The sequence below is a fragment of the Electrophorus electricus genome, chromosome 3 (genome assembly GCF_041902795.1).
Source record: "Electrophorus electricus isolate QZ-2024a chromosome 3, ASM4190279v1, whole genome shotgun sequence".
Taxonomy (NCBI): Eukaryota; Metazoa; Chordata; class Actinopteri; order Gymnotiformes; family Gymnotidae; genus Electrophorus; species Electrophorus electricus.
This window is the reverse complement of record NC_137499.1, coordinates 22,245,010-22,257,682: the sequence shown is the minus strand read 5'-3', so window position 1 is coordinate 22,257,682 and position 12,673 is coordinate 22,245,010. Positions and strand designations below refer to the sequence as shown.

The 12,673-nt window shown below is 47.6% G+C and overlaps 1 protein-coding gene across 3 annotated transcripts; it reads right to left on the bottom strand.

Annotated features, from left to right (window-relative positions):
- Positions 1–1,331: 1,331 nt before the first annotated feature.
- ccdc40 (coiled-coil domain 40 molecular ruler complex subunit) lies at positions 1,332–12,646 on the bottom strand. Of its 3 annotated transcripts, none has more exons than XM_081710629.1 (21): positions 12,361–12,646; positions 12,103–12,256; positions 11,797–11,905; positions 11,350–11,417; positions 10,958–11,047; positions 10,731–10,814; positions 10,061–10,280; positions 9,456–9,613; positions 9,024–9,146; positions 8,467–8,588; positions 8,038–8,281; positions 7,676–7,858; positions 7,099–7,344; positions 6,554–6,767; positions 5,867–6,036; positions 5,494–5,585; positions 4,740–4,860; positions 4,380–4,568; positions 3,298–3,456; positions 2,683–2,820; positions 1,332–2,401 (listed from the first exon to the last, which is right to left on the bottom strand). In XM_081710629.1, the coding sequence occupies exons 3-21, from the start codon at positions 11,810–11,812 to the stop codon at positions 2,285–2,287; spliced, it is 2,754 nt and encodes a 917-aa protein (XP_081566755.1). In that variant the 5' UTR covers positions 11,813–11,905; positions 12,103–12,256; positions 12,361–12,646; the 3' UTR covers positions 1,332–2,284. The 3 variants fall into 3 exon arrangements, with proteins under 3 accessions (XP_081566755.1, XP_035382135.2, XP_081566756.1); XM_035526242.2 differs by having other exon boundaries at positions 12,161–12,256; XM_081710630.1 differs by lacking the exon at positions 4,380–4,568 and having other exon boundaries at positions 12,161–12,256.
- Positions 12,647–12,673: the final 27 nt, after the last annotated feature.

Here is a 12,673-nt window from a genome sequence, read left to right as displayed (position 1 = left end):
GTATCCATGACGCCTTACTGGGGTAGAAATATGAAAACGTGCAGAATACTGGAGATGATACTCACCCAAATGGGATGAGAAAAAAGGTCATTGACATTTTGTAAATCAGTCAGTGCCCATAAAAATCATAATAAACAATAACAACACACTTTATTTACACAGCGACTTCCCAGACTTGCTGCCCCCAGAGGAGACTGTAGTGTAAGGAACACGAGGAAGACCTGAGTGTGTCAGGAGACATGGGGAAGACATGGACTGCCAGCGTCAAGGACGTTAACGGGTTGATACGATCTGGATGTTTGTTGCGAGTGACAACCCCAGAGGCCAAACTCTAAATATATGTTTGTGGTTTTTGCCGAGAGACCAGTGAAGAGAGACAAGTGAAGAGGGAATTATGAGAGGTGAGATGTGATACAAGCATGCATGTTTCTGCACCTTTGACACTTTGTTCATATTCATCACTGCTAACTGGAAAATAACCAAGACGTTTCAAATAGCTGGAGTGTAGTGGCGAGTGTAGTGTAGTCATGGACCTGTGAAGTGTAGCTGGTTGTCTTGCAAAGACCCTAGATGCAGGGTGTCAGCATCTGGCTGGGTCATAGTTGTGTCTTCCAACGAGAACACGTATACAAAGCAAATACCTCCAAATCCTCACAGAAATGAGGAATCTGTCCACCCCGAACACTGATCCTCACAAGAGGACAGTCCACAGAGGACGAATGATTCTGTAAAGACTTCATATGTATCCCATATTCACAGGGAATATGTTTGCCACCCTCCTTCAGCTCTATATGCAATGTTATGCCAAGGAGACAAAAGGTGACACATTTTACTGTTAGATTCCTTGTATTTTCACTGTAAGGTGAAACCATTAAACAAATTTTGTAATAGTCATTTTTGGCAATCTTTACAGAGGATTTCATTCTTCCTGGAGAACAATTTATGATTAATGCAAATGTCACCCAAAGTTCATTACAGTTCAAAGGTAACACTTGCGTCTTTAGAACAAAAACTCCCATTAGCTGTCAAAAGGGTGAAGCACCTTGGAGGAGGACTGAATAATTACTGTAAGAAAAATATTATGATTTATTGATGCTGAATCAGACCATGTTGACTTCACATTTCCTGGTGACACAATGATGAAATGTGTTGAAACAGGATTATGCTAATAGCTCAAGGTGTCACTCCGATGTTACACAAAGAGCATCACATTCCATTCCTCCCTATTTACAGCCGATGACACTGAGCGATTTGGTCATATGCACGAGCCATCTCACACTCCTGCTCTAATGGGCTGTGTTCAGATAACAATAATACAAGTCACCACAGAGAATGGTTCAGAAATCGCCTTTACTGTTCAGTTGTTGGGGTTTTATGTAGTGCCTGCCCCATCAGGTACTATATCAAAAGTCTGTCCTTTGTCCAGTGCTGCAGTGCTGAACACGATAACAATTTTTCCTGGATGCACACTGGGTGCCTTGGTATGAACTGTGGATGAACAGATGTGTGTACAGCAGACCTACAGGTGTGTGTAGAGCAGACTTACAGGTGTGTGTACAGCAGACATAGAGGTGTATGTACAGCAGACATACACATATGTGTACAGCATACATACAGGTGTGTGTGTAGAGCAGACTTACAGGTGTGTGTAGAGCAGACATAGAGGTGTATGTACAGCAGACATACACATGTGTGTACAGCATACATACAGGTGTGTGTAGAGCAGACAGGTGTGTGTAGAGCAGACATACAGATGTGTGTACAGCAGACATAGAGGTGTGTGTAGAGCAGACCTACAGATGTGTGTACAGCAGACCTACTGGTGTCTAGAGCAGACATACAGGTGTCTGTACAGCAGACATAGAGGTGTGTGTACAGCAGACCTACAGATGTGTGTACAGCAGACCTACTGGTGTCTAGAGCAGACATACAGGTGTGTGTATAGCAGACATACATATGTGTGTACAGCAGACATACAGGTGTGTGTCGAACAGACCTACAGGTGTGTGTACAGCAGACATACAGATGTGTGTACAGCAGACCTACAGGTGTGTGTAGATACAGGCTCCTGACTCCACTAGTGAAGTCTGAACACTGCACATCTCCAATACTACAGATCTACCGTGCAGTCAACACACTTGGCCATCAAATGACACCCAAAAGCTTGATTAACTGGATCAGGCCTGTTACATTAAGGTTGGAAGTCAAGGCCTAAACAATGACAGATAACCATGTGGACGTTTCCAGAGGGCGTGTATGAAATATTTGAAACATCTGTAGAGCGTTAAGCTCTCTTGGGCCCTGTGTGTGTGGGTGTGTGTGCAGACAGGAGGAGAGTGATCCTGCGCAGGGTGGGATGATGCGGGAAGTCCTGCCGCACACGCTCCAGAACGCCACTGACCTGTGGGCACATCACACACACACACACACACACACACACACACACACACCCATGCACAGACGTCATAGCTATAGAAAGCTAGCCAAAGAATCTTGCACAACAGCATGAACAGAAAATTGCTTTCTGTTTTTCTGCATAGAAGAACTTCTTCTGCATAGTTCAGTGCAACAGTTCCTTGTTCTAGGATGTCTTTGTATCTTGTGTTAGATGTGAGGTGTTCCCGAGTGCCTGCTCTTCTAGAATGTGTTGTGCTCTAGAGTGAACTGTGATGAGTTTCTGACCGCATGCAAACGCTCTTGCTGTCTCTGCATGGACACCTCCAGTGCAGGCTGTCCCGTTGCCACGGTGATGTAACGACCCTCCTTTACTGCCTGCAGCTGCTTTGCCCTGGCCTGCAGAGCCAGCAGCTGAGCCAGGTTCTAGAACAGTAGAACGCATGGTCAGGACCTCTGTACTGGAGAGCAGCAGGGTAACTTCAAGAGCAGAAGACAGCAGAACAAGTATTGAGGTTCTAATGCTGATAACAACAAAGAACAGAGCCAAGCTCTAGAAGGAAAAAGAGAACAAGAAACATAGTCAGGTTCTAGAACAGAGAATAGAGAACACACGGCTAGGTTCTAGAACAGAGAACATGTAGCTAGGTTTTAGAACAGAGAACACACAGTTAGGTTCTAGAATAGAGAACAGAGAACACACAGCTAGGTTCTAGAGAAGATGATGGCAGAAGACATAGCTTAGAATAACTGATCATTCCACCAGAAAAAAAGCAGAACACTCAGAGAGATAGAGCAGTCAACCAAGTTTGTGGCTGTGTTTATGTGTGTGTGTGTGTGTATGTGTGTGTGTGTGTGTGTGTGTGTGTGTGTGTGTGTGTGTGTTTGTGTATGGGCACTTACTCTCTCTCTTGTGTCCTGGAGGTTGCTGAGGTCACTGGTGAGGGTGCTGATTGTGTTGTGGAGGTCACGCATCACCAGCTCTTTCTCTTTCAGACTCACGGTCAGAGAACTCTGGTTCTCCTTCAGCTCTGCTAAAACACCATCACACTCCTCCGTATGCTGCCCACACACATGCAAACGCACATGCACACACATACGTATGCATAAACACACAAAATTCACACACCCATGGACGCATGCGTGAACATGCACGCACACACAAACACACACATACATGCATGCATACACACACACTGTACTGAAACACACAGACATTAGACCTGCATTAATTTCCACAGGATCCTTTAGCAAAGCCCTTGTATTTCCTACTCATGTAATATGGGTCAAGGCAACAGTAGGTGAAATAAACCCCTACGTTTGGAATGCCCTGCAATGCCACCACATACAAGACATCGTGCAGGCAGCGTTTTTCTGCTTCCCTCGATAGCCGAGTTAGACGGTGGCTAGACTGAGCTGTAACGGAGACTCCATATTCTGCACATTAAATGACTCTCTGGTTGAACAGCTAGCATGTATGCCAGGGTAACTAACGTGGGTAACGAGCAGAATTCGTTTTTCCAGCTAGTTTGGCACCTTTTCTGGACAGGGTCCTACCACATTGTTGATGGGTACACATAAGCACCAGTACACATAAGTCTGACATATTCCTGTTTGATTTGCTTCTCTCCAGTAATCTTAACAAAGCGTGCACTGGTGGTCAACCTTCACATCAGCATCCCACACTGGGAACAACTATTATTCACTAATCCCTGTGCAGTCTCAGGTCCCCTTAGAATGGAATGTTTTCACAGCCTATAGCGTGAGAGCTCCCTTTATAAAGTCCAAAGCTGTGTAGTATACTTGGCAGGGAACTATAAGGGCGAGTGGAATGCACCTTGTTCATGTTCATGTTACACATTCTTTTTACAACTACACACACACACACATATGCAAATATATAGTTTATATATATTGGTGTACTGTACTATATATGTTATTCTAACTACCTTTTCCAACTACAACACACACAGAGATACACACACCTTGTGCGTTTGCAGTATGGCGCGGCGCAGTGCTTGCAGTGTGTGCTGGAAATCTGTGTGTGTAGGTTGTTTACGATCGCTGCGGGCCTGAGCCTCGCTACGCGTGATGATGCTCTCACGCCTAGCAACCACGGCTTCCATCTCTCTTAGCAACCGCTCCTGCTGCTTCAGCAGCTGGGCGTAACGCACCTGAAAGCCCCCCCCCCCCCCCCCCACACACACACACACACAAGCACGCGCACGCACATGCACACACGCACGCATGCACACACACAGACAAATGATATATTACAAGTAATCCACATATAAACGGGTACAATTTATATAAATTAATGTGAATTAACACACACACACACAAACCTCCATGCGGTGTATCTCTGCCTTCATGGTGTGAATATCTCCCTTGCCAACTTCTGAGTCGACGGCAGATCGAGTCTCACGAACCAACTGGGTCTTCCTCTCCCAGAGCATGATCTGTCGCCTAAAACGCACACACACACGCACGCACGCATGCCCACACACTCACACACGCATGCACTCACACACACGCATGCATGCACACACACACAAAAAGGCACCTCAGCTGAGTTAGTTAGTTTGGTCCACTGTGTGTAATTAGGGAACAGGATGGTTTGGTACTGGGGGAGTGAGTGTGTGTGACTCTGTTTAGGGTTCAGTAGGCCCCTCTGTATTAGGGTGGGGGTATTGGGGTATAATTAGGGTGGGCATATTGGGGTGTAATTAGGGTGGGGGCATTGGGGTATAATTAGGGTGGGGGCATTGGGGTATAATTAGGGTGGGGTTATTGGGGTGTAATTAGGGTGGGGGTGTTGGGGTATAATTCAGGTGGAGGTACTGGGGCATAATTAGGGTGGGGGTATTGGGGTGTAATTAGGGTGGGGGCATTGGGGTATAATTAGGGTGGGGGTATTGGGGTATAATTAGGGTGGGCATATTGGGTGTAATTAGGGTGGGGGCATTGGGGCATAATTAGGGTGGGGTTATTGGGGTGTAATTAGGGTGGGGGTGTTGGGGTATAATTCAGGTGGAGGTACTGGGGCGTAATTAGGGTGGGGGTATTGGGGTGTAATTAGGGTGGGGGTATTGCTCTCACTCTGCCTCCACTAAGCTGTTGAGCAGTCTCTCCTTCTCCTCTTGAAGCTTCTCCAGACGTAGTTGCATCTCCACAGACTGTCTCTCTGCTTCCTAGACACACACACACACACACACACACACACACAGTCCTTTAAACTCACATCACACTGGTCACACACCACCTCACACACCTCTGCATTTCCGTATATGCAGACACTACACCACACATAAGCAGCTCACACAAAGTCCTGGATGTTTCTGTTTTTGTCTCAACCCCAAACTTTCTCCCACAGCAACTGTCTATTTACTACTACTAAATAAAACACGGTGTATGTATGTGTGTGTCACTGAGTGTTCACACTCCTCTGTGTGTGTGTGTGTGTGTGTGGTACCTTGAGCTCCTGTATGAAGCTGTTCTCCAGCAGGCTGGTGCTCTGTTCTAGTTCGTGGCTCTGCTGTGTGTTCTGGTTCAGGAGGGAGTTCAGTCTCTGCATGTCCAACATCAGAGATTTTGAGTGTCTCTCCAGCTCAGCTAACACCCGACACTCCTGCTCAATCTTATCTAGACACACACACACGCACACATGCACATACACGCGCGCACACACGCGCACACACACACACGCACCAAACAAGGCTATTTGGTGAAGACAGTTATGGATTAAGTTTATGGATCTGTCTTTACTTCCTATGTATGGTTCATTATGTGTGTGTGTATGTTAACTGTGTGTGTGTAGCATATATTCCTAATTGAGGTGTATTGTTGGATGGTGAGTTTTCAGCATAGTTTTCAGGTGAGTTTTCAGTGTGTGTGTGTGTGTGTGCATGCGTGCGTGTGTGTGTGTGTGTATGTGTGTGTGTGCATGTGTATGTGTGTGTGTGTGCATGTGTGTGTGTGCAAAAGTTGTGTTCGTGCATGCATGCATGCATGTGTGTGTGTTCGTGTGTGTGTGCATGCGTACGTGCATGCGTGTGTGTGTGTTTGTGCGAGCATGCATGTGTGTGTATGCATGTATGTGTGTGTGTGTGTTCGTGCATGCGTGTGTGTGTGTGTGTGTGTGTGTGTGTGCGCTACATACTCTCGGTTCGGACCCTCCTCTGCTGGAGGACTATGAGCTGGGTCTGCAGGGTTAGCAGGGTGTTGCTCTGGTCTTGTTTCTCCTGGTTCAGACTCACTAGCTCCCCCTGCTGCCTGAGCCAGAATTGCTGCTGCTCATTAATCTCCACCCCCACCTCCTCCAGCTGCTTACTAAGAGTGCTGGCCTCTATCTCTAGAGGACCCAGGTCCTTATGCTTTTCACACATACACACGCATGAACACACACACACATGCATGAACACACACACATGCACAAACGCACACACACGGATGAACACACACACAAACACGCACACACGCATGAACACACACACACACACACACATGCATGAACACACACACACACACATACAGAGAAAGAGAGTGAGATTAAAAAACACTACATTTGCAGAACCACTGAAACAGGGAAGTACATCAAATGTGATTAACCTGGAACACATTGTTTGTGTGTGTACAGTGTAATTAGTGTATGTTTTAGTATTGATGTCTAAAGTGTGCGCAAAGCATCTTGGCCTGAGCTCTCACCCCCGTGCTGGCCACTATGCTCTCCATCTTCTTATTGTAGACGTTGATGGCAGCCTGCTTGCGTTCGATGACGGTGACACGCTTGGCCACCTCGGCCTCGCCGCCGGACAACAGCTGGTGCCGGCGGCCAATCTCCTGCTCCAGGTGGTGCTGCAGGTGGGCCAGAGACTCCAGGCGCAGCGCCACCTGGCTGACCTCCAGTGCCACTGCAGCCGTCTCGTTCTCCAGCTTTGAGAGTTGGGCTTCCTGGCAGACGTGAACGCGGCACCAGACAAGGCTGAGGTTAGAGTCACGTCATATTGGGCAAGCAAGTGGGAGAAGAAAGAAAATCCCCAGTACACCTAATGAAATTTTTTTGACAGAACTCAGCCTCGGTTGAGGATCCTGCCCTCTTCCGCCCTCTGGTAGCCTGACATGGGTCCTACAACTCCATATTCCACATTCCCCAGCCACACAGTTCACTCTGTACAACTCAGCAAAGCAATCCGCCAATTGTTGCCGCAGTTTGAAAGCAGGAAGAAAACCAAAACCAGGACCTCTGCTCTGTGTGTGTGTGTGTGTATGGGGGGACCCTCACCCTCTCCCTCTGGTGGGTGGCGGTCTTCTCACTGAGAGCATGTGAGTACTTGGCAGCGTTGCCGAGGGTCAGCTGATCCTGCATCTTGCTCACGATCTGCTCCTCCAGGTCCAAACGCACAGACGACTCCTTCTCCAACTGCTTCCGCAAGATGGTCAGCTCGGACTGACGCACACTGCACTCCTGCAAAGGTCTCTTGATGTTTAATGCTGATATGGCATCAGTTCCTCCGCTGCCAAAAATGCTTTCTTGAAACACCACTGAAACACCTTTTTGACCAGTGTGTGTGTGTGTGTGTGTGTGTGTGAGTGTGTGTGTGAGTGTGTGTGCTTGTTGTGTGTAGGTGTGTGTGTGTCCCTCACTGTGGTCACTCTGCTCAGGCTCTTCTCCGTCTCCTGGAGCATGCGTGTGTAGGTGCTGTACATGGCCTGCAGTGCCTCCTGCTGGCTGAGCGACTGTGCTATGAGCTTGCGGCAGGTGACGCTGTCGAGTTGGGCGCGGTTCAGCAGCACGGTCAGCAGCTCATTACGCTCCTGCTCCTGCGTGATCGAACGCTTGTAGCCCCCCGCCTCTGTGTCCAGGGAACACACCTGCTGATTGGTCAGCCTAGGAAGGGGCGGGGCAAGACGATGACCAATGAGGCATTGCTGAAACTGGTAGGACAGTGCTGATCCTTGGTTAATGATGTCATCATAGTCATGTTGGAAAGATTTTTGATAATGATGCAACTTTTGGCTCATGTAATCTACATGCACAGACACACACGCGCACACGCACACACACACACGTACCGGAGGGCCTCCTGCAGGGTGGTGTACGCCTCATCTCTCCTCTTCATCCCCACCAGGCTGCTATTCCACTGCTGCAGCAGTTGCTTGTGCTCCAATATGAGAGAGTCCATCTCCATCTGAGCCTGGACACACACGCACATACGCAGACACACACGCACACACGCAGGCACACCCGCACACACACACACACAAGCACACATGCATTATTAAACCTCTGATGAAGTGGTGTGTTGCATTTATACACCTAATACACTCATGTGTCAGTACACAGTGAACATGTGTCGTCACACCACAACAAGCCTCTCAAAGCTACAGCACAAAATGGCTGGTTCAGTGTTCATTGTTCATTGTTCATTGTTCAAGTGTCGGTTCACAGGTTCTCTGTTCCAGACACACACATCCAGCTCATCAGATCAACCGGGTATGGTATAGAAAGGAAGTCCATCTAGAGCCCTGGGGGCGAAGGCACTCAGAGCTGTGGGAGGGGTGGTGTGTGTGTGTGTTTGTGTGTGTGTGTTTGTGTGTGTGTGTGTGCATGAGGGGGCGGAGGAGCTGACCTCAGCGACAGCCTCTTTGGCGGCCCGCGTCTCTGCCGCCTGAGCCAGCGTCTGCGTCTCGTAGCGAGCAATCTGCTCCCTTAACTTCTCCTCCTGCTTTGTCAGCCGCTCCACGTACAGGTCCTGCAAGAGCCAACCGAAACGCACCTCACCTAACGGGGGCCAATTGAAACGCACCTCGCCCAACGGGGGCCAATCGGAACATGGCTTCCGTGAAGTAGCCAGCCTGAAGCAGTCAACCCAAATCAGTGCCAAGTACAAAGAACATTTACATATGATTTACATTAAATAAACAATTTAACTACTTCACCATCACAAGCAGACTTACAACATTGCCAATGCATTAATAATGACCTTTTAAATAATGGAGAAACAACTGCACAGAGATTGAACTTTAACGGTGGCTGTGCGGTATATGTGCCCGTCTCTCACCTGCTTGTGCTTCTGCAGTTCAGCCTGCTGCTTCTCGACCTTCGCCTTATGTGTCGCGTTCTTCATGGTGATGACGTCGGAGCGCAGGTCAGAGGTCACGTCCTGCATGTAGTGCAGCCTCAATGCCAGGTTCTCAGCCTCCACTTGCAGCTCATACACTGCATGATGCAGACGCAGAGCATTAGAAGAGCAGTGGGAAGCATCTGGAAGTAGGTGGAAACAGGGGGGAACCGGAGGGGAAGCGGAGGGAAGCAGAGAGAAGCGGGAGAGTGGGGGAAGCAGTGGGAAGTGAAGCAGCTGCTGGGTTCTACTGGGCTTTAAAGCGTTGCTGTGTGGCCTATGTCAGGGAGCTGCTGCGTTTTGATGGATGTGTGTTGATTATTCTTATACACCTCTGCTTTGGGTTTGGCACCCCTACAGCTGTCTGTAGGGACTCCTGTGTAAGGCGTTGTCAGCCTGAGCTGGCTGGGTATTTATAATCAAATATACATTTTGACTTTTAGAATTACGTTAAGTAAGTAGTAAAGAGCTTTTTGAGTCAGAGTCAGGCTTAGGATCTCTTGAAGGAGATGCCATTTGGGAGTGGGAGTGCGTAAGGAGCTGACCGTGATTGCGCTGGGCGCGGGCCCGGCCCGCCACGCTGCCGTACTGGCTCTGGACCACCTGCTGCTGCTCCTGTGCCTGTCTGCGCTCGGCTCCGGCCCGGGCTCCGGCCTCGTGGCGGCCCTCCAGGCGGGCGTGCAGCTGGGCTAGCTCCTGCTGTGCCAGGTACAGCTCCACGCCCAGTTCCTTCTGCTGGCTGCTCACCGCTCGCTCCAGCGCCACCTACAGGGCCAAGATGGTACAGTCATGGGAAGCCTGGCAGTCATCCTTGCTGTGCTGGACCAGGATGAGCACTTCCTGCAGGTTGGCGACCACCACAAAAATTGAACACGCCCAAGAAGGCTATTTAGGGTCATATGGGCGGGTAGATGGTTCGGTTCTGGGGTGGTGAATTACGGGTGGGGCAGCAGACCTCGAGGAGGAAATCTGGTGGTCATTTCTCTGGACTAGAGAACCATGTGGAACCCTCCCTGACAACTTCATTATTCAAAACTTGTGACATAATTTAGTCATGAAATGGGGAGTGGGTGGTATTCCCAAAATAGTATAAACAGATTGTAATGGTTATGTCTTGGAACATGTACAGGACAAAGAACAGAAGACTGTACATGTGCTTTTGCAACAAACCAAACAAACGAAGTTATTCTATACAGCTTCAATGAAAGGGCTGACCTTTTCACTTAGCTCGAGGTTGAGTCTCTCTAGCTGACTCGTGAGATGTGTCTTCAGTGCAGACTGAAATCTCTTCATCAGAGGCTGTGGTGGAAATATCACACAATCTTAACGAGATGGTAGCATGAGATTCAGCACCAGCATATTCAACTTATTCCAATTACCGCAGTCAGAGTATATATATATATATATATATATATATATGATTAAAATAAAAAGTTACACACATGCTCAGGATCCAAAACAATGAGCTCCTCTTCCTCGTCATATTCCTCCTCGTTTTCTGTTGCCCTGGCTCCTTCGTCTCCCTCGCCACCCTGGAGGGGGCAGTTCGCCTCTGTTATCGAGGTTTTGTAGGCACAGATAATGTCAAAGAATACAAGACTTGGAACAGACTGATGAAACAATATTCACAAAGGACCTCTGGAGACTTGAACCAAACGACAGACAGGGACAGTTAGTTCTACAGTAACTTCTAGTGACATCCAAGGGTCTTCAAATCATAAACAAAATGCACGTGTGCTCAACGGCATTTGAGCACAGAAATATCAGAGAAGTGTTTGACCCTAAATGAGTTGCTTTATTAAAAAGATTATTGTGACCAGTTTTGCATCATTACCATGGAAGTAGCCATCCTGAAGTGTAGCAGTGAGGTTGCAGCCTCAGGCACGCTACTGCTGCCTTGCTCTGGAACACACAGGCCATGCTTTAGTTCACAGTAGACTAAAACCCTACTATTCCAGCAGACAAGCCCTACTATTACATGTGTGTATACATATACATATATATATATATATGAGAGAGAGAGAGATACAGATGATAAACCTCTCTCCGAAATATTCAATTTCTCTGGAAACTGTACTTTACTACAATTTTGAATCAATCTATCTCTCTCTCTTTCTCTCGCTCTCTCTCTCTCCTCTAAATGCTCAACAAACTTGGGTTAGGGTGACTCACAACCTTATTCTTGTATCTACAGCGCTTTTATCAAATCTAGACCCAGGGTCAGTATTTTAAATGCCCACTTGTACATACAATCATTTACACATGTATATTACAAGCAAACCTGAGTGTGTGTGCATGATTAGAAGCGTGTCCGAGGCGCTGGCTGCAGCATGAGAATTTGTGACGTCCCCAGCGCTGGTCTCCACCTGCTCCACCCTCTGGGTCTCTCCCTGTTTGTAAACCATCATGCCAGTTATTTAATTAATATCTTAATTGATGCAGTGATCAATTAATTATTAGAGCATTTCTCTCAGTATCACCAAGGAACAAACACCACCACACTCTTTTTGGTACCAATACTGAATTAACACTAACATAAAAATAATCACCAATATTGACAGTGACTACACTGGAGTGTAAAGAGCACCTAATGCCCAATGCCTCTATGGGCTGAGAGTGAGCCACAGTCCTGCACTAGTGCTGACCTCCTGGGCCGCAGTAACGACACAAGCCTCTGCCCCTTCCTCGGGTGACTCTGTCTTCTCTTCGTCCTGCCCTGCGATGCTTCCAACGCCGTACATCTGAAAACAGCACATTTATGAAACAACACGCATGGCATTAACAACAACAACAGCAACAATAATACACCATGGAAAACTAGCTCACTAACTCCAGGTTTGATTACCTTAGATAAGCCTTCCCTTCTCCTTCCAGAGTAATTAGCTAGGTTAGCTTTAACGTGTAAAAAAGCAAAGCCGAGAGAAACCAAAGGAGCCTAGACGGAACTATACTAAGAAAACACGTTATACAGCAGAAAGGTGACATTTAACGTTCATTCTGAAATCAAGGTAAAAGTCTCTCCGCACTGAACATGTTCTTTGAGAAACCTGTTGCTAAGAGACCGTAAACATCCGGAGACTATTAATTTTGATCAGTTACCGCCAAAACGAGCCTAATAACGGCAGCAGAAATACAGATGTGGTGTGATTCCAGAGGGA